Below are 18273 nucleotides of genomic sequence, written 5' to 3'. Positions count from 1 at the left end.
GAAGTTAGCCTGTGGGATCTCAGCCATATCAGCCCCCTCAGCCTCCAGACGTCCCACCTCCACATTCTCTCCCTAACCCTTCCCAAGACCTGCCCTGGGGTGGGGCAGGCAGCATAGGACGTGAAAACCCTGAGAGCTATGGAGTATGCAGACCTGGGCTTAAATCCCAACACTGCCACTTAAGGCCACCAGACTTTCCTAGTCTCCTCATTGGTAAAAATGAGGTTAAAAAAAAAAAAAAAAAGAACTAAAAACACTTCTAAGGGTGCATCCCCCACTGGCCTAGAGGTCCCTTGGAGACTTCATTCACGTGGTATGCCCATGACTAAAGAGCTAGGTGTTACCCCTCCCAGGGCCCTGTGGATAGAGATGGGCTGGGATAGAGGAGTAAAGCCCAGGGGCAGGGACAGCCGCTAGTGGTGGGATGAGCAAGAGGTGTTGGGAGCAGTGGGATTCCCCGATGTCCTTGGATTCACTGTACCTCCCCGGTTGCTTCTCTGCCTGGGGATTTCCTAATCCATGGCTTAAGGGGTGGTTCAAGGCTGAGTCCTGCCCCTGCCAGGCATTGAAAAGAGAACCAACTCCTCCTCCCCTACCCCACAGGTGAGACTGAGGCTTGGGGGAGGACCCTGAGGACCTAGCCTGTCATAGCCTAGGACAAGTCCCTGCACAGCATTCCTCCCTGACTGGGCTAGCCCTATACCCTTCCCTTCCTGCTCTGGGGCTGGCAGAGGGGCCTCTGAGGTGCCAGGGAAGGCATTTCAGCTCCGGGGGGCAAACAGTAAGTACCTACTGTGTGCCAGGCACTCTGCCAGAGCTTGGAAGTGAGAGAGGAAATTATAGAAGAGTCCTGTATGCATGAGGTCACAGAGTGGAGGGGGCAGCAGACAGCCCCATCAGAGCACCTGTCCTGCTAAAACGGGAACAAGACAGAATAGCAGCTGAGACCTGCCCGTCCATGACTGCACAAGCCTGGGGGGTTCAGGGGAGGTGGGGCTGGGAAGAGAATGATGTCATTGCTTTTCTCTGAATCTTTTCCCTATAGCTAGATTCTTTGGGCCTTCTTTAGAGGCCTGACCCAGGGCAGGGGGCAGAAAGCTGTTATACTTTGAGAATCCTGAATGTTCCAGCCTAGAAGGAATCATCTCTTACAGCCCAGTCTCCTATGTTTTATGTTTGAGGAGACCGAAACATGAGAGAGGGAAAGTGACTTGCTAGAGTCACACAGCCAGTTCAGTGCAGAGCTAGGAGCAGAAGCCTGCCCTGCTAACTCCCTGCCTGCTGTTCTTCCCACCCCACCCTAGACATAGCTACACACATGCACACACACCAGGACCAGGATGGCACCAAGAGCACTCCGTGGGCTTCAGCTCTGGCCACTGTGTGTGCCCTCCAGGCAGGTGTGCTGGGGTGTGTGAGAGGAGACAAAGTGCAGGTCCTCGTGCAAAGGTGGGCCACGTTTTGAATCCTTCCCATGCTGTAGACTGCCCTCCCAGCCAGGCCCACCTTGCAGGAAGTGGTCTCAAAATAGACTGTGTGAGACTATGGGTGGCCTAGTGTGCTGCCCCTCCCCATTACTGGGGGGAACCAGCCAAAGCATGGGTTCTGCTGACCAGTGTCACTTCCTGCTCTGAGGACAGCACGTCCTATGGTAATAGCCAACCCTTATATGCACTTGCTGTGTGCCAGGCCTTGTTTTAAGTATTCACTGATTAGTCCTCATGGTGACCTTAATAGGTAGGCACTATCACTGTTTTCATTTTAGAGATAAGGAAAACAGACAACAAGGAGGTAAGTCACTGTCCAAAGAGAGAGACAGCCAGCAGGTGGCAGAGCCAGAATTGGAACCCAGGCAGCCTCCCTGGGAGCCATTCTGCCACGCTTTGAGTGGGGCCCTGGGTGGTGCCTCCTCCTGGGGTGGGGTCGAGGGGACGGGGCTAACGGGCCGAATCCCGCAGGTGCCTGTGTCGGTGGCCATGATGTCGCCGCAGATGCTTACCCCGCAACAGATGCAGCAGATCCTGTCACCCCCGCAGTTGCAGGCCTTGCTCCAGCAGCAGCAAGCCCTCATGCTCCAGCAGGTGAGTCTGGCCCCAGGGCAGCTGGTCCCTCCTCCTCTGCCTGACCTGGCTCCTCCCACCCTGTTTACAAGGGCCAAGCTGTCCCAGAAACCAGAGAGACTGCTCAGGCCAGACTGATCTGCATTCCTCTAGGGTAGTGGGGAGAGGTCAAAGGTCAGGCATCTCTCATGGCAGCCCTGCCCCCACAATACTCCCGCTCCTCCCTCCCTGCAATGCTGGCCCCAATTCTGTCTCCTGAACAGGGAAGGGCAAAGTACTGGAACATCCTGGCACCTTGTCCCCTATGACCTGTTCAGGAGATCCACCAAAAGCTGGGAGGGTTCAGAGCTGTGGGAATGAACCTACTCCATCCCTTGCCCCCTCCCTCTCCACCCAGACCTGCTCAGGGCCCCTCCAGGCTGACTGGGGAAAGCTAGGCCATGTTTTAGGGAAACTCCCTTCTCCTGCCCCCAGGAGCCCAGATGGGACAGGGCTGGGGTGGTTGTGGGGATAGCAGTCCCCTGCCAGTGGTAACCTTCCCCCACCCCCCAGCTGCAGGAGTACTACAAGAAGCAGCAGGAGCAGCTCCACCTGCAACTCCTCACCCAGCAGCAGGCTGGGAAGCCACAGCCCAAAGAGGTAAGGGGCCGTAGTAGGGTCCACCACCGCCTTCATCCCCTGCCCGGAGGCTGGGTGTCCAGAGCCAGTCAGGAGGGAGTTGCCTTGCAGGAATAGTAGAAAAATCAAGGTTGAGGAAGGGGATCAAGGAGCAGTGTGGGGGAAATGAGGATGGTGGGTCTTGCGCGTCTCCATCTCCCCTCATCTTCATTCATTCTTTCTCTCCTTGCCTCGTGGTGTTGTCTCTGTGCACATGGGTGTAGACAGGTGTGTACGTGTCACCCCCGTGTGTGGCGTCTGCCGGGCCACGCTCGTGTGCAGCTGCCTTGTGGTCACACCATCTTCCTGTACCCTTGTCTCTTCGTGACCCAGCACCTCAGCCCTCCCCTCCTTGTCCTGCAAATCTCTGAGTCCCTCAGCAAACCACCTCCCCTTACCTCAGCCTGCCCCCAGCTTCTTCCCATTCTTGTCATGACTTGCCCAGCCGCCCCTCAGTCTCCTCTCAGAGCTCCCCAGACTACACCCCCTGCCCCATCGGAGCTTCTATACCAGGCCCTGGAGGCCCTTCTCCCATGGGTCCCAGACCTGTACATCTCTCCTGCTGCCCAACCACAGTCCCAAGCTCTCAGTTTCCTCTTCCCAGAAGGCTGCCCTGACACCCAGGCATTCTCCAGTACCCCCAGCCTCCCCCTCCGCAGTCTTATAATTGCTCTGTTATTGGCAGGTAAATCTCTAGGCTAAGTTTATCCTGTGTCTGTGTATTGAATAGCTAGCCCCCACCCTACCCCATGCTTCCCACCCCCAGCAGGCAGGCGGAGACATCTCTGCCTCTCAACCCACCCAGGACATGCTTGGCTTCTGGGGCTCAAAAGAGACTTGCTGACAGCTTGACTTGTCAGTGCCTGTGTGAAGAACTGAATGGGTGGGGGTAGGTAGAGTGGGTGAGCCAGCAAGCACGGGGCGCCTGGGCAGTGGTGATGTGACTCTTCTCCGAGCCTGGATCCCAGTGAGTCCCGTCAGACTCCTTGATTCTGTGTATCTAAAAAGCAAGAGAGGAAAAGAGCTGGGGGAGAGAAAACTCCCTCCCCAGAGCAGAAGGGGGGCACCCCGGGCATGTAGGAAGAGTGCCCTCCAGGCAGGAGTGGCCCCCAGAATCTGACAGGCTCATCGATCATTGTGATGAGGCCCCCCCCAGGCGTGCACAGCTGCGGTGCAGGGAGCTGAAGCAGCGGAAGGAGGGAGGCGGGAGGAGGGAGGGCGTCGTGCTGCGTGTCTGGGTCTGGCTGTGTGTGTTTGCGCGCGTGCGTGCGTGCGTGCATGCGTGTGTTTACTGCGAGGAGGCATGCAGCCTTATGGAAGCTGGGCCGGGAGCAGAGACACTGCAGCTGCAGACGCCACAACGACAGCTCCAGGGGCTGACAGGCCCTGGGAGGGGGTGGCCGCAGGGTGGGGGCCAGATGGCATGCCTGAAGCTGATGGCACCCCTCTCTGCCCGCCCCCTCGGGCCCCTCACCAGGCGCTGGGGAACAAGCAGCTGGCCTTCCAGCAGCAGCTCCTGCAAATGCAACAGTTGCAGCAGCAGCACCTGCTCAACCTGCAGAGGCAGGGGCTGGTCAGCCTGCAGCCCAACCAAGCCTCGGGGCCCCTCCAGACCCTTCCGCAAGGTGAGCGCCCATCACTCCTCCCCTCCCAGCCCCAACCCCACAGCCCTGCCTGTACCCAAGAGCTGGCAGCCCCTGCTCTTGGGGCCAGGTAGAAAGCCGAGCATTCGTGGGGCCCTGCCAGCCTCCCCTGTCTCTCCCACAGCAGCTGTTTGCCCAACAGACCTGCCCCAGCTGTGGAAGGGTGAGGGTGCCCCCGGGCAGCCTGCCGAGGACAGCGTCAAGCAGGAGGGGCTGGACCTCACTGGCACGGCCGCCACCGCTACCTCGTTCGCCGCTCCCCCCAAGGTCTCACCCCCCCTCTCCCACCATACCCTGCCCAACGGACAGCCCACTGTGCTCACATCTCGGAGAGACAGGTATGGGGCCCAGGCTGGGAGGGGCACCAAAGCCCTCCCTGGGGGTAGACCTGGCCCCCAACCCCCCGAGGGCTGACTCTGTGATGGGGACTGGGAGGGAGGGGGTGGAGCCCAGGGACCAGAGGTTCACTCCCTCTCCTGGGGTGTACAGATGGTGCTTGGCCACTAGGAAACCTGTATTAAGGACAGAAATGTCACCAGCAGGGGAGCTGGTGCTCAGCTGACTACAGGGCCGCTGGGGTCTTCAGGGTCCCTGATCGGCCACCTCCCTGCTGTCCTCCCAGCTCTTCCCACGAGGAGACCCCCGGCTCCCACCCCCTGTACGGACACGGAGAGTGCAAGTGGCCAGGCTGTGAGACCCTGTGCGAAGACCTGGGCCAGTTTATCAAGTAGGTGTCACCCCTAGCCCCTCCCCCAGCAGCCTTTCCCCACAGGGCCCCTCCCCCATCCCTGCCCACTAGCTTGCCCCTTCTTGGGGCCCTCCTCACTAGCTGTACTACTGTCCTCACTCCAGGGGGTTCTAGTTCTTTCTCTGCCCCCCACGGACTCCCTGATCTCTCACTCCCTATCCCGTCTATATTTCTGGGCCTGCATTTCTCCGACCCCATCCCCAGCAGAGCGACCCCATCCCCAGCAGAGCGTGCGGGTAGGAGAAGGAGAGGACAAACATAAGCATTTCTCCTCCCCCCACCCTCCCCAGCTCCTCTCCAGCCTCAGCCCCGGGGAGTGATGGCGAGTGACAGGCTGAGGGCCACAGACAGGCAGGGCGGGAGGTGGACAGGCGGCTGGCAGCAGGCGGCCAGCTGCCACAGCCGTGCCAGGCTCTGTCACTGACTGATTAACTCCACTGTCTCCCAGACCCTTGCAGCATCAGGGTCAAACAAATTGTTTTCACGCTTCGTCAGAGGTTTACTTAATTAGTTCATTTGCAATTAGATCTCTCTGTAGCTGGGATTTTAGCAAAGACATCAAAGGAGGCTGACGAGAAGGGAGAAGCCTTCCTCCATTGCCCCGTTTTCCCACCTCTTTCTCTTCTTTGTATCTCTTGGTCTGTCTGCTTTTCAGGCCGTGGGTGGGATTAGAGGATAGGATGGGAGGATGGTGGCAGCAGGAAAACTGGAGGCAACTTTCTCTCCTCCCTTCCCCTTGAAGACACCTCAACACAGAGCATGCCCTGGATGACCGGAGCACAGCCCAGTGCCGGGTACAGATGCAGGTGGTGCAGCAGCTGGAGATCCAGGTGTGGCCCGGAAGATGCTGGGGAGGGACGTGGCGGACTCCAGCCCCTGCCCACCCACAGCACTGACTTGCTAGGTGGGCTCTGTTGGGAGGGTCTCATGGAAGGGTCCTATGGTCAAAGCCACCATCTTATGCTTTCTAGGTCCTAATGACCATGGTTGTGAGGTGAGGACAGCTGGATTCTGAGGGGTAAACCAAGGTTGGGGGCGTCTCTGCTGGGAGGTCCAGAAGAGACTCATGCTACATAGAAACATCAAAAATAATATTAACAGCTAACATATGGAGCACTTACTTTGTGCTGTACTAAATACTTTATATAACTCAAGGAATCCTCTCAACAACCTTATGTGGTGGGTACCATTATTGTCCCCATTTTCCAGACGGAGAAAACAGGCCCACAGAGCTCAAGTAACCTGCCTGTGAGCGGCAGAGCTGGGATTAGAACCCAGGAAGCCTGGCTCTCCCAAGGGAGCCTCCCAGCTACTTGGGAGGGGACACTCGGCAGCACAGGGTTCCTAGGAAGCTACTCAGGGCAGCTCCTCTGTGCTTACCCCTCTCCCTCCAGCACCTGCCCGTCACCCTCAGCCCTGCCGTGAGAGGGTGGTCATGAAAGACCCATTGAGTTTATGAATGGGGTGTCTGAGCCATTCATCCATTCCTGCATCTGCATTCAGTATGTGAGGCCCTCACACACAAGTGCCACTGCACAAGGCACAGTGGCCACCCCCTGTGGGTGGGGAGGAAGAAGCCCCCCAACATGTAGAGGCAGGGATAAGCTCCAGCCAGGACGCACTGGGAAGGCTCAAATGGTTGCCATCCAGGGGAGAAAGGGAGAGGCTTCGTGGAGCTGGCAGCCCCTGAGGGGCAGAGCATTGCTGAGGCCTCCCTGGAGCAGGGGAGAGAGGGAGCTGGGATGCTGAGGCAAGGAGGCAAATGGGGGTGGGAACCCGTGACCTTCTGAAGGGCCTGGCGGTGGAGGGATGGGACAACACTACCTCCAGGGTTCAGCCTCCTGCTCACCTCCTGCCTTGCCACCCTCCACAGCTCGCCAAGGAGAGCGAGCGGCTGCAGGCCATGATGGCCCACCTGCACATGCGGCCCTCGGAACCCAAGCCCTTCAGCCAGCCAGTGAGTGCTGCTCCCCTCCCCGCCCCTCCCAGAGCCTTCCACGGACCCGGAGCCTTGGGACCCCCACCCTCGGGCACTGGTCTCAGTACCCTCCCCGTTGCTCACAGCTGAACCCGGTCCCCGGCTCCTCCTCATTCTCCAAGGTGACCGTCTCTGCAGCAGACTCGTTCCCAGATGGTCTCGTGCATCCCCCGACCTCGGCTGCAGCCCCTGTCACCCCCCTACGGCCCCCTGGCCTGGGCTCTGCCTCCCTGCATGGTGGAGGCCCAGCCCGTCGGAGAAGCAGTGACAAGTTCTGCTCCCCCATCTCCTCAGGTGAGGGTGGGCTGGGGGCTGCAGGGTGATAGCAGAGTGAGGCTGTTTTTCCCAGCTGAGCCCATGTCTGACGGCTGCCTCATCCTCTGCCTGTCTCCCCAGAGCTGGCCCAGAATCATGAGTTCTACAAGAACGCCGACGTCCGGCCCCCCTTCACCTACGCCTCCCTCATCCGCCAGGTGAGCAGGGCAGGTAGGAGGAGGGTAGGGAATGGCACACAGGCTGCTTCCCCAGCCCCCAGCACACCCCTGCCTCCAGGAGGGTCCTGGGGCCAATGGAGCTGTCCCGTTCCCTCTCACATGGCCATCTTCCCTCTCTGCTATGCGGGGCTATCCTGCGGGCTGGGCCCCGTCAGCCTGCTGGGTAGGGTCATGTGTCTCTGGGGGTGTACACACTGCTCTTCCTGCTGACACCCACCTTGACATTTGTGTGCTGATTTCCATGTACACAGCACCCCATGATAGATTTAGAGTCGCTCTTCGTCTGTCTTCTTCCTTTTTCCTCCCTCAAGCCCATGATCTTCATGTCACCAGTGTTCACATAGTATTCACACTCAAGCGTGAACATACATGGACATGTATGTTCTCCCTGATACACAGGCATGTACACCCTCACACACTCTCACACACACACACACACACACACACACACACACACAGTGCTTAGTGTGCCTTTTGCCAAAATCAGGATAAATTCCAAACAGCCTCCACCTCGTGGATGTCTATCCCAAGAAAGACAGGACTGACTGCTTTCACCCTCAGTCCAGGGCTGGGTACTAAAGGCATTTCCTCTCCAGAAGCAGCTCCAGTCCTTTTTGCACAAATATATAGCCCTTGGAAGCTCCTGCCCTCTTTATCCTTGGCCGGGCTGTAACCAGCCTGTCTGTCTCAGGGGACCCACCAGCCACCACCCATCTTGTTATCCACACATTTCTGAGCAGGTCTTCTCACAAGGTGAGCTCGGGGCCAGGCAGAAGGGAGAGAAACTGGGGGAGGGATCCCAGAGGTGTGACCCTTCGAGGCCCAGGCTGACTGTCCCTTTGCTTGTTCTTGCCCGCAGGCCATCCTGGAAACCCCTGACAGGCAGCTGACCCTGAATGAGATCTATAACTGGTTCACCAGGATGTTCGCCTATTTCCGCAGAAACACTGCCACCTGGAAGGTGAAGCAGGCCCCTTCCACCTTCTGGGCCCCAGTCACCCTTGGACTTACCATATCCCGTGGAGACCAAGGCTGCCTAAACAATTAGTTCCCTAAACAATTAGTCCTGCAGAAACAGCCACCCAAGAGCCCAGCCAGGGCTGCGTGCCCACGCCCACCTCAGCAGGAGCCGTGGATTGTTCCATAACCTCCTTTTAGGGATCCCTTTCTTCCAGCCTGGTGCTGCCTCCTTTCTGGGAAGCAATCCTTCTCTAGGGCACACCCCCAAGGGCCCCAAAGATGCCAGCCCCATGAAGTAGGGCCTCTAGGAATTGTTGATGCCCAAGTTGGCTTAAGGTACATGTTCTGAAGCCTGGGCTGGGGCTAGGAAGGTGCAGGTATAGACACATGGATGGACCAAGAGCCGTGGACCACACTCTGGGGCACTGACGGCACTCACAGCCCTCCCCAGCACTGCCGTCCCTGGCAGGAAGATAATTGTCTCCATCCAATTAGTCATTTCAACACCTTCAGCCCTAAGTTTTCCTGGGAGAGCAGAAGCAGGCAAGAGGGGGACCCTAGAAAAATAGGACACAGAGATGCTAGGGCACTAGGCCATTTATTTTTCTATAGCCAAAAGGGGTGCGTGTGTGTGTGTCAAGGTGGGAAGGCGATACCTAAATTGGGAGAGTGGGCGGGGTCGGGGGGGGGGCAGGGCGGGGGGGAAGGAGGAGAGAGTGTTGGCCCCTGCAGGGAAGCTTAGACATCGGGAAGGACTCTTATCTCAGAACCTTAATTGGATCCCTGGCTCTTGAGTCCCCCTGCTGGCCACTGAAGAAACTGCAGTTAAACGGGCTACCTCCCCCAGTCCCACTAGGTTTCAACAAGTGTCACTGAGCCCCTCCTCCCCACCAGCGCCCAGGACTTGGTGGGGTCTGCACAGTGCCTGCCTACCTTTGCCCTGGGAGTATGCTAAATGCAGCTGAAGGGACTGCATCATGACTTTCATATCCCCATGCCCAATTCCCAAAGCTTAGGAGAGAAGCTGGGAGGCTGGGACAGCTGCTCTAATTGGCTGTGAGTGATGTCATTTTCTGCCAACCACATTCCTGCCCTCTTTCTGAGCCAGCAGGGCTTGCTTGGGACCACCTGGTCCAGTCTCCAACCTCCAAGTCAGTTCAGATACCAGATTTTTATAAATGATAGAGCCCTACAAACGTAAGGGATCGTTATAATTATTACCTAATGTTGAATAATGCATATTAATCCTTTGCCTTTAGGGGTAGCAATATAGAGCTTCCTTTCCATAAGACAGCCTCCTTTTTGGGGGCAAAGTACTGCGAAGCCACCTTCCTTCCTTCCTTCCTTCTGTCTTGCCTGTTATGCCCTGCTGCAATTAATTCTCTCTTGAGGTCAGATTAGGTGACTTCTTTAAACCACTCAGTGACCATCCTGAAGCCACCCCCCAATATTCTAACCCTGCCACCCTTGCCCAGCTCCGCCTTTGACATCTCTGTGGTGTGTTTCTCCTTCCTAGTTCTTCACCCCCATCTCCCCTCACCTAGTCTAGGGTCCAGTAAGAAGCATCTGGGCTGGGGAAAGTGGTGGTGACTTTCCCTGTTAGCAGTACTCTGCTGCTGCCTTTGTTGCCCGAGGAAACTGCCTGAGCCTTCCTCATGGCACAACAGAATCCATCCAACTTGAGGTCCACTTTGACCTTCTGGTTTTTTTCAACCAAATTCATTCATGTTACTTTGGAAATACGCCATCTACACCCAACTCTGCTTCCCTTCTACCTCTACTTTCCACTCATTTCTCAGCCCCTCAGGTCATCTCTCCTCCTCTCCCACATTATGTGTGCTTCCTTCTTTCCCTTCTTCACCTTTGCTGGCTCCCACCCTCAGATACTTTCCACCTCAGACCAGGGCAGAAGGGTTGGGAGCCGGCATGGTGTGGGCCCAGCCAGCTGCCGTTCATCCAGGGACAGAGCTGCCATCTGCCAAGCTGATGGTCCTTGCTGGCCCTCCCTGTGTCCATCCCCTCCCAAGGCCCGTGTTGTGGGCCCGTCCTTTTGTTTACGCAGCCCCCGCCAGACCCCTTAAATTGCCGTTAATGTTTCAGCGTAACGAATTAGTCTCTCATCACGAATCAGGCTTCGAAATGAGGGAAAAAAGCCCCGGTGAGGCCATCCTCGGAAATTGGGGTCATTCTCATTTGCAAAGCGGAGGATCGGAGCCCCATAATGCGGGCAAATTTATTCCGAGGCAGGAGCCCCGGCGTGATTAGGCCCTTTGTAATTATCGCTCCGAGAGATTCCACTCCAGCCGCCCGCCTCCCTCGTGGATTAGCAAGCGAGTCGGAAAAATACACAGGATTTAATTAGAGGCAAATTAAAATTGGTAATGAAATCGGGCCAGTTGCAAGTGGCAAGAGTTGGAAGGGAGAGAGGGAGAGGGGATCTCCAGGGGCACGGGCTGCCTGCCCTACCCACTTTCTTCCCCGTTTAGAAATGTAAAGAGGAGACAAGGATGGGGACGAGGCGGGGGAGGCTAAGGGAGGACAGGTAACAGGGACAGGGATGCAGGCAGGGATGGTGATAACTGGGAGCTGTCGATGGGGGCAGTGCTGATGAGAGAGGAGGGTGCAGGGACAGGACTGAGGGACATGATGAGGCAGGGCAGACTAGTGCCCTAGTCCGGGCTCCCATGGTGATGAAGGGGGGAATTGGGCCAAGCACCCCGCCCTCACCCAAGCGTCCTACAAACCAGATGACCTCAATTCTTGAAGTTATCCTTCCAGGAGGAGGTGGGACGGACAAGGTGACTTATCTTCTTTCTCTCCACTTTCTGCCTCTCAGCTGTCAACCCACACTCTCCTCTCTCCCTATTTCACAAGTATGTATGAGGCCTCTACTGTATACCTTATGCTCTCAAAATATGAGCTGCCTGTTCTGAGCCACAGCTCAAAGCATGGCTCCCAGACTCCTGTGGGTCAGTGGAGGTGGCAGTGAGGGTTTGTGAGTTCCTTCCTAAACTTTTAAAAGCTTAGTGGAAATTCTGCGTGCACCTGAGATAAAGCATACTGGGCTTGCAGAGATGCTGGGGCCCGAATGTGATCTGCTGTTGATCCAAAGCCCTGAGTAACAATTACATGTGTCTTTGATTAATAAAGATGATGAAACAGATTATTACTAACTAGATGGCATTTAGTTAGTAGACAGAACTTTCCAAGATGCAGCAGGGAGAGAGGAGGCAGCTAATAAAATGGGTCATCCATGGTGAAGAGGCTGGGAAGCCCTGGCTCTATGGAAAGGGTAGGGGCCCGCCTTCCGTTTGGTTGGCTCTCCTTCCAGCCCACGCCCATCCCCTGCTCATCCCTGAGCTGGGGAAGGTGGGTCACTGCTGCATGGGACGTGGGATGGGATGAGGACTGTCCTGTTTGTGCTTGGCCAAGCAAACCGCCTCTGAGCTCCTCTTCACTGCACCCACAGAATGCCGTGCGCCACAACCTCAGCCTGCACAAGTGCTTCGTCCGCGTGGAGAACGTCAAAGGTGCCGTGTGGACTGTGGACGAGCGGGAGTATCAGAAGCGGAGACCGCCAAAGATGACAGGGTACGTGCATCCAGAGCTGGGTGGGGTGTACCTGCCCAGGGGGTAGAAGCCAGCTCACCCCCACCCCCTGCCTCTCCAGGGTACCCATGTGCACCAGATCCTTCCTGGCTGGGGGAAGGGGTGTGGGGAGAAAGGAGCAGAGGAGACTAGTGCTTGGGGACAGGGGACTGGAATCTGGACGTGATGGATAATCAGAAGGCAGACATTTATGTCCTCTTCTGTCCTCGCTCTGACTGAGGGAAGGGGCCAAGCGGGAGGCCTGGTAGCAAAGAGAGACAGGGGCCCCAAGTAGCCCTGGCTAGAGCTGACACATAGGCAGATGCTGGCCAACGGGCCATGGGTGAGGGGCTGCCACCCCCAGGACACCCGCTTTCTCAGCTTATCAGGATGACTAGACCTCTGAGGTCCCGGGACCCCACCAATTCATCTTACGGCAGAGGAGGGCCAGTGAGGGCAAGGGGCTGGCAGGAGGCCCCAGAGCAGATTTGTGGCAGAGCTGGTTCCAGGACCAGGTCTCTGCCCTCCTAGTCTTTTGTGCTCGGCTTCACCACCTGGCAATTTATTTATTTATTTATTTATTTATTTATTTATTTATTTATTATTTTTTAATTTTGTTATTTTACTTTATTTATTTGTTTTTGAGAAGGAGTTTCACTCTTGTTGCCCAGGGTAGAGCGCAGTGGAGCGATCTCAGCTCACTGGAACCTCCACCTCCTGGGTTCAAGTGATTCTCCTGCCCCAGCCTTTCAAGTAGCTGGGATTACAGGTGTCCACCACCATGCCTGGCTAATTATTTTTGTGTTTAGTAGAAATGTGGTTTCACCACGTTGGTCAGGCTGGTCTCGAATTCCCAACCTCAGGTGATCCACCTGCCTTGGCCTCCTAAAGTGCTAGGATTACAGGTGTGCACCAGCGCACCTGGCCTAGTATTTTTTTGAGAGGGAGTCTTGCTCTGTTGCCCAGGGTGAAGTGCAGTGGCACGATTTCAGCTCACTGTAACCTCCACCTCCTGGGTTCAAGCGATTCTCCTGCTTCGGCCTCCCAAGAAGCTGGAATTAACAGGCATGCACCAGCACACCCAGCTAATTTTTGTATTTTTGGTAGAGACGGGGTTTCACCATGTTGACCAGGCTGATCTCGAACTCCTGACCTCAGGTGATCTGCCCGCAGCGGCCTCCCAAAATGCTGGGATTACAGGCATGAGCTATGGCACCTGGCCTCCACCTGGCAGTTTAAACGGAAACTGAGGAGCCTGGTACAGGGTCAGGACCTCCCTTTTGACTTCCACATAGCAGCAGTGGCCTTCTCCCCACTCCAAACACCCCCACCCCAGCCACCTGCTTGCTGTGCCCCTTGGGCCAAAGCTGTTGGGTAAGGAGAGGAGAGCAAGTTAGATGGATGTCTCTGAGGTGTGGGGTGTCTGCTCCCCTCAAAGATGCCTGCTCTCCAGGCAGGAGCCTTTGCACCCCAGGCAGTGTGGGAGCGTGGAGAATGGAGGGAAGCCATGCCCTGGTGAATGCCCGGGGCCAGTCTCCAGGCTGGGTGTTGGCATGTCTCATCACTGACTGACATCAGAAGACCTGGCTGTGCTTGCACCTCTGCTTTCACCAGCGTGGTGACCTTTGGCCGCTTCCTTAGGCCCTGTGAGAGCTCTGTGATGGGATCCTCACTGGAAGAGGGACAGCCCTCAGCCACTGCTTCTCCTGTCCCAACTCCCAAGCACCTTCCTGTGCAGAGAAGCCTTCTGTATGGAGCATGTGGGGACAGGCTGAGCATATGTCTGACAGGTCCCAGAATCTAGGATGGCAAGACAGTGTGGGCAGACTAGGTGTGTAACTACTGAGGCTATAGATCGGACCTTGCCAAACACTGGAAAATCTAGACCGGAGAGAGAAAACGGGTGGGGGGGGGCAGCATGCTGTGAAGGCAGACATTGCGGGGATGCCAGTTCCCACTTCCCAGCTCCGAGACCTGGACAGGTCCCTGAACCAAGCCCCCTGCACCCACCTGTGAAGGGGCTGCTCCTGCAGGGCTAGTTCAGTGTGAGGACCAAATCAGACCAAGCACACACACAGCTCCAAGACAGTGGCTGATCCGCAGTGGCCTCCGGGAATAGGGAATGGGACCCATTCCCAGCACAGGCCTTGACTTAGTAAGAGTAAAGAGATGCGCATGAAGAGCTAAGTGAATGAGTGAGCCAAAGATGGCCTTCTCTGTCCTCCAGGAGCCCCACCCTGGTGAAGAACATGATCTCGGGCCTCAGCTATGGAGCACTTAATGCCAGCTACCAGGTGACCAGCCCAGAGCCCACCCACTCACCTCTACCCCTTGCTTTCTTATACAAGAGACGCTCATCCTCCCCTGCAGAGGACTCGCCAGAGGAGGGAGAGGGTGAAGACCCAAACCCTCCAAGACCCCGCCTGTCTGCCCCACCCCAACTTGGGGCCAGCCTCCACCTCTGCTTTCAAGGCTGGGTTCAGACAAGGCGGGCAGCTGGGAGGATGGCATACCCATAGCATCCCCTTTCCTGGTTTGTCAGTCTGGGGATTCTCTGTCCCCTGGGAGAGGGGATAAGCCAGGCCCAGGTTCCAGGAAAGCTGGGAGATAGGACGTCGGGGGTCAGAGTTCCAGCCATGGGGGAGGGGTGCTACATTCAAAGGCTGAGTTGGGGCTTGGGGTTGCCCAGACCTGCCCGCCCAGGGGGCCAGTAGCAGACACGCAGGCGGCTCTCTAGCAGATGGGGAAGGCACAGCACCTAACTGAGTGTGCCCCGTCCTGTGGAGCCATTGACAAGGCCCAACCCTGTGCCCCTCCAGGCCGCCCTGGCCGAGAGCAGCTTCCCCCTCCTCAACAGCCCTGGCATGCTGAACCCTGGCTCCGCCAGCAGCCTCCTGCCCCTCAGCCACGATGACGTGGGTGCCCCCGTGGAGCCGCTGCCCAGCAACGGCAGCAGCAGCCCTCCTCGCCTCTCCCCACCCCAGTACAGGTGAGCACACAGCACGGACGCCCACCCACCCCAGTGCCCCTCAAGCACCAGGGAGGAGGCATCATCGCCCACTCTGGGTGAGGTTCCCCATCCCACCCCCAGCACGCCTCTCCCCAGAACAAGTGGCTTCTCTCTTCCTTCCCTCATCAGCCCTCTCAGCCCTTCCATGTCCCTCTTGCGTGTTCTTCTTACCCCCTCTCCCCACCTCCCCACGTTCTCTTCCCCCTCTTTTCTCCCTTTCTTATTTTTCCTCCTCCTCTCTTCTCTCTCTCTCTCTTTTTTTTTTTAAGATGGAGTCTCGCTCTGTCACCCAGGCTGTAGTGCAATGGCAAGATCTTGGCTCACTGCAATCTCTGCCTCCTGGGTTCAAGTGATTCTCCTGCCTCAGCCTCCCAAGTAGCTGGGATTACAGGCATGCACCATCACGCCCGACTGATTTTTTCGTATTTAGTAGAGATAGGGTTTCACCATGCTGGCCATGCTGGTCTCGAACTCCTGATTTCAGGTGATCCACCAGCCTCGCCCTCCCAAAATGCTGGGATTACATGTGTGAGCCACCTCACCTGGCATCTCTTCTCTCTCTCTTCTCCTTCCTCCGTTCGCTCATCTCCCCTCTGCTCCCCTCTTCTCTCCTCCCCAACCCAGAGCAATCTCTGCCCCAGCACCGGCTTTTCTTTGAAGAGAGCCCTAGGGGAGATCAGCCCTCAGGGCTGATGCGATCCTAGGGAGGGGGCTCTCAGCACCCCACTGTGCTCCAGAGTTGTGGGTGCGTTTGGGGGGCAGGGGGCAGAGGGGATCAGAGGACAGCCACCGGGTGCCCATGCCATACTTTTGCCTCAGCCACCAGGTGCAGGTGAAGGAGGAGCCAGCAGAGGCGGAGGAAGACAGGCAGCCTGGGCCTCCCCTGGGTACCCCTAACCCCAGCGCCTCGGGGCCTCCAGAAGACAGAGACCTGGAGGAGGAGCTGCCGGGAGAAGAACTGTCCTAAGGGCCTGTAGGGACCGACAGGGCTGGGGTGAGACCCCTCCCTTCCAGAATCCAGGCCCCATCTCCCCTCACTCCACAGCCCCTCCCGAGCCTCAAGGCAAGTCCAGGACTCAGATGGGGGAGGCCCGGGCCAGCAGCTCCCAGTGTGACCTGACAAAAACACGTGGGGGCAGGGACGGTCCCCACCCCCAGGGACACAGCCCCTGGTCTGGGACCAGCAGAGGACACGGAGGGTTCAGACCCCTCCTCAGACCCTCCCCACATCTGAAACCGCCTCCCCCCAACCACCAGCAGCAGCAGGGCCCTCCTCCCCCACCAGCTCTCCCCACAGGGCCCCTCAGCACCATGGAGACCCGCAGGCGGGGCTTAGCCACCCCTGTCAAACCCAGGGCCCCCTGGCACCTGGCTCTGGCCGTGTTTTCTGGCCAGAGGCTCCCACTCTCCTAACTCGTGCTCCCTTCCGCCTTCTTTTCCGTACTGTGAAGAAAGAACTCTCCACCCCCAGCTCCCACCCTGCCGTGGCCTGGGTGGAGGAACTGAAGTTCCAGACCATCCCCAGAAGAAGCAGCCCCCTCTGCTGCTGGGGTGGGACTGTGTGAGCCCTGTGGGGGTCCGTGCGAGCAGGCCCACCTGGCTCCAGCCCCGCCCCCAACCTGAGACAGAACCAGGCTGAGCCAGGCCTCCACCCCCACCCCCACCCCTGTTTGCTGGGGGCTCCTCCAGCCGCCCCCATAGGAAGAGGCCTGGTACCGCCTCACCCACAGAGGTCTGTGCCAGGTGTGCTTCTGCAGGTGGAGCCAAGCTCCCCCTGAGGCCAGAGGCGGGGCCTGGGCCGGGAGCCCAGGAGAAGGCCAGGCTGGACCCCGGCTCCACACCCACATCCAGCCTGCGGGCCTCTCTGCAGTCCTCTCACCCTCCCTCAGTTCCCCTTCCTCTGCAGTCGCCCTCAGCTCCCCTGCCCTGCCCGCCTCCCACCCCCGCCCCTCCACCTGCCCCAGTTAAACGGATGACCAAAGACCTTTCTTATGCCGGAAGCAAAAACCAAAACTTTTTGTTGGCTTTTTCCTTTGTCGCCTCCCCAGCACCTGCCCTCCCAGTCTCCCACCTCGGCCCCAGGCTGGAAGCCCTCCTTCCACTTAAGTTATTGTTTTAAACCAAAGTTTACAGTGTCTGTTGGTGGCCAAGACCCTCTCTCTCCACCCCTCCTCCATCCATCCCGAGGACCCTGGGGCTCAGTGGAGGCAGGCCCCTGCTCCCCTCCCCTCTGCTCCTGCCCAGCCCGGGGGAAGGAGAAAGGAGGGGAGGAAGCGGGTTCTCACCCTCTCGGGAGTGGGCACGGGAGCCCTCCTCCCCGACCCTGGGCTGCTTCCTGGGGGCTCTCCAGACCCCTCTCTAGGACCAAGTCACTCGTTGTGCTGGGAGTGTGGATTCCAGCAAAAGAGCTGGAAAAAAGTGAGACTCTCCACAGACCCCCTATGGGGGACCCCAACTCAAGGCCAAGGACTGGGCGTATCGGATGCTCATAACACCCCTGGCCTGGCCCCTTTACTGAGAAGACTCCTTGGATATTTCCCAAGAATCCCCCACATACACCCCTCACAAGCCACCCCTCCTGAGAGGCAGGGGGCCCTCTGCCCCCTCCCCATGTATTCCCCACCTGTGTTCCGTTTGACCAGCACAGAAATATTAAACATCCTCTATTCACCGGGCCCTGTGTGTGTCGCCAAGATGCGGGAGGGGAGGAACATTAAAGCTGAAAGATCGCTCTGCTGGGGGAGCCTGGGCAGAGCAGCAGCAACGTGAGGGTCACTGTGGTGATGGTTTCTGTGAGTGAACGGAATGAGTAGCCATACGGGGGAGTCCCAATCCTTTGCCCTAGTTCTTTCACTAGTTTGAAATCCAAGTTCTTGCCAGAGTGTTGAAGCAAGGCAGCTGAATTGCTGCAGGGATGGAGAGGACCACGGCCGCAGGATTCCTTTACCTGTGTCACCAGCTCTGGAGTCGTCCACCCCCATGCCCAGGTGTCCTTCCAGGCCCATTGTCCACATCTTTGAGGGGGCTGCCTGGATAGGTGTGTGTGTGTAGTCGTGCCCAGGTGTGGCAGTGGCACCCTGAAGCAGGACCATTAGTGTGCATGCACACACACGTGGCACACTGCGGTGACCACAG

The 18273-nt window shown here is 57.7% G+C and overlaps 1 protein-coding gene across 10 annotated transcripts in view; it reads left to right on the top strand.

Moving 5' to 3' along the window:
* The window catches only part of FOXP4 (forkhead box P4), a 53968-nt gene extending 36155 nt beyond the window's left edge, over window positions 1-17813 (top strand). For 2 of the 10 annotated variants that reach the window (XM_045390834.3, XM_045390839.2), the window contains 14 exons: window positions 1959-2081; window positions 2613-2699; window positions 4195-4342; window positions 4464-4698; window positions 4983-5087; window positions 5851-5938; window positions 6982-7065; window positions 7173-7380; window positions 7483-7559; window positions 8440-8541; window positions 12010-12131; window positions 14356-14422; window positions 14948-15117; window positions 15958-17813. In XM_045390834.3, the coding sequence (XP_045246769.1) occupies window positions 1959-2081; window positions 2613-2699; window positions 4195-4342; window positions 4464-4698; window positions 4983-5087; window positions 5851-5938; window positions 6982-7065; window positions 7173-7380; window positions 7483-7559; window positions 8440-8541; window positions 12010-12131; window positions 14356-14422; window positions 14948-15117; window positions 15958-16105 (1764 nt within the window). In that variant the 3' untranslated portion in view covers window positions 16106-17813. Of the gene's footprint in view, window positions 1-1958; window positions 2082-2612; window positions 2700-4194; window positions 4343-4463; window positions 4699-4982; window positions 5088-5850; window positions 5939-6033; window positions 6103-6981; window positions 7066-7172; window positions 7381-7482; window positions 7560-8439; window positions 8542-12009; window positions 12132-14355; window positions 14423-14947; window positions 15118-15957 lie in introns of those variants that run through there. The other 8 variants (XM_045390836.3, XM_045390835.3, XM_045390838.3 and 5 more) reach the window with 8 other exon arrangements.
* The last annotated feature ends 460 nt before the right edge of the window (window positions 17814-18273 follow it).

Source organism: Macaca fascicularis, chromosome 4 (assembly GCF_037993035.2).
Source record: "Macaca fascicularis isolate 582-1 chromosome 4, T2T-MFA8v1.1".
In the NCBI taxonomy this organism is placed as follows: domain Eukaryota; kingdom Metazoa; phylum Chordata; class Mammalia; order Primates; family Cercopithecidae; genus Macaca; species Macaca fascicularis.
The sequence above is the reverse complement of the archived record's forward strand: the minus strand, read 5'-3'. Positions and strand labels throughout refer to the sequence as shown.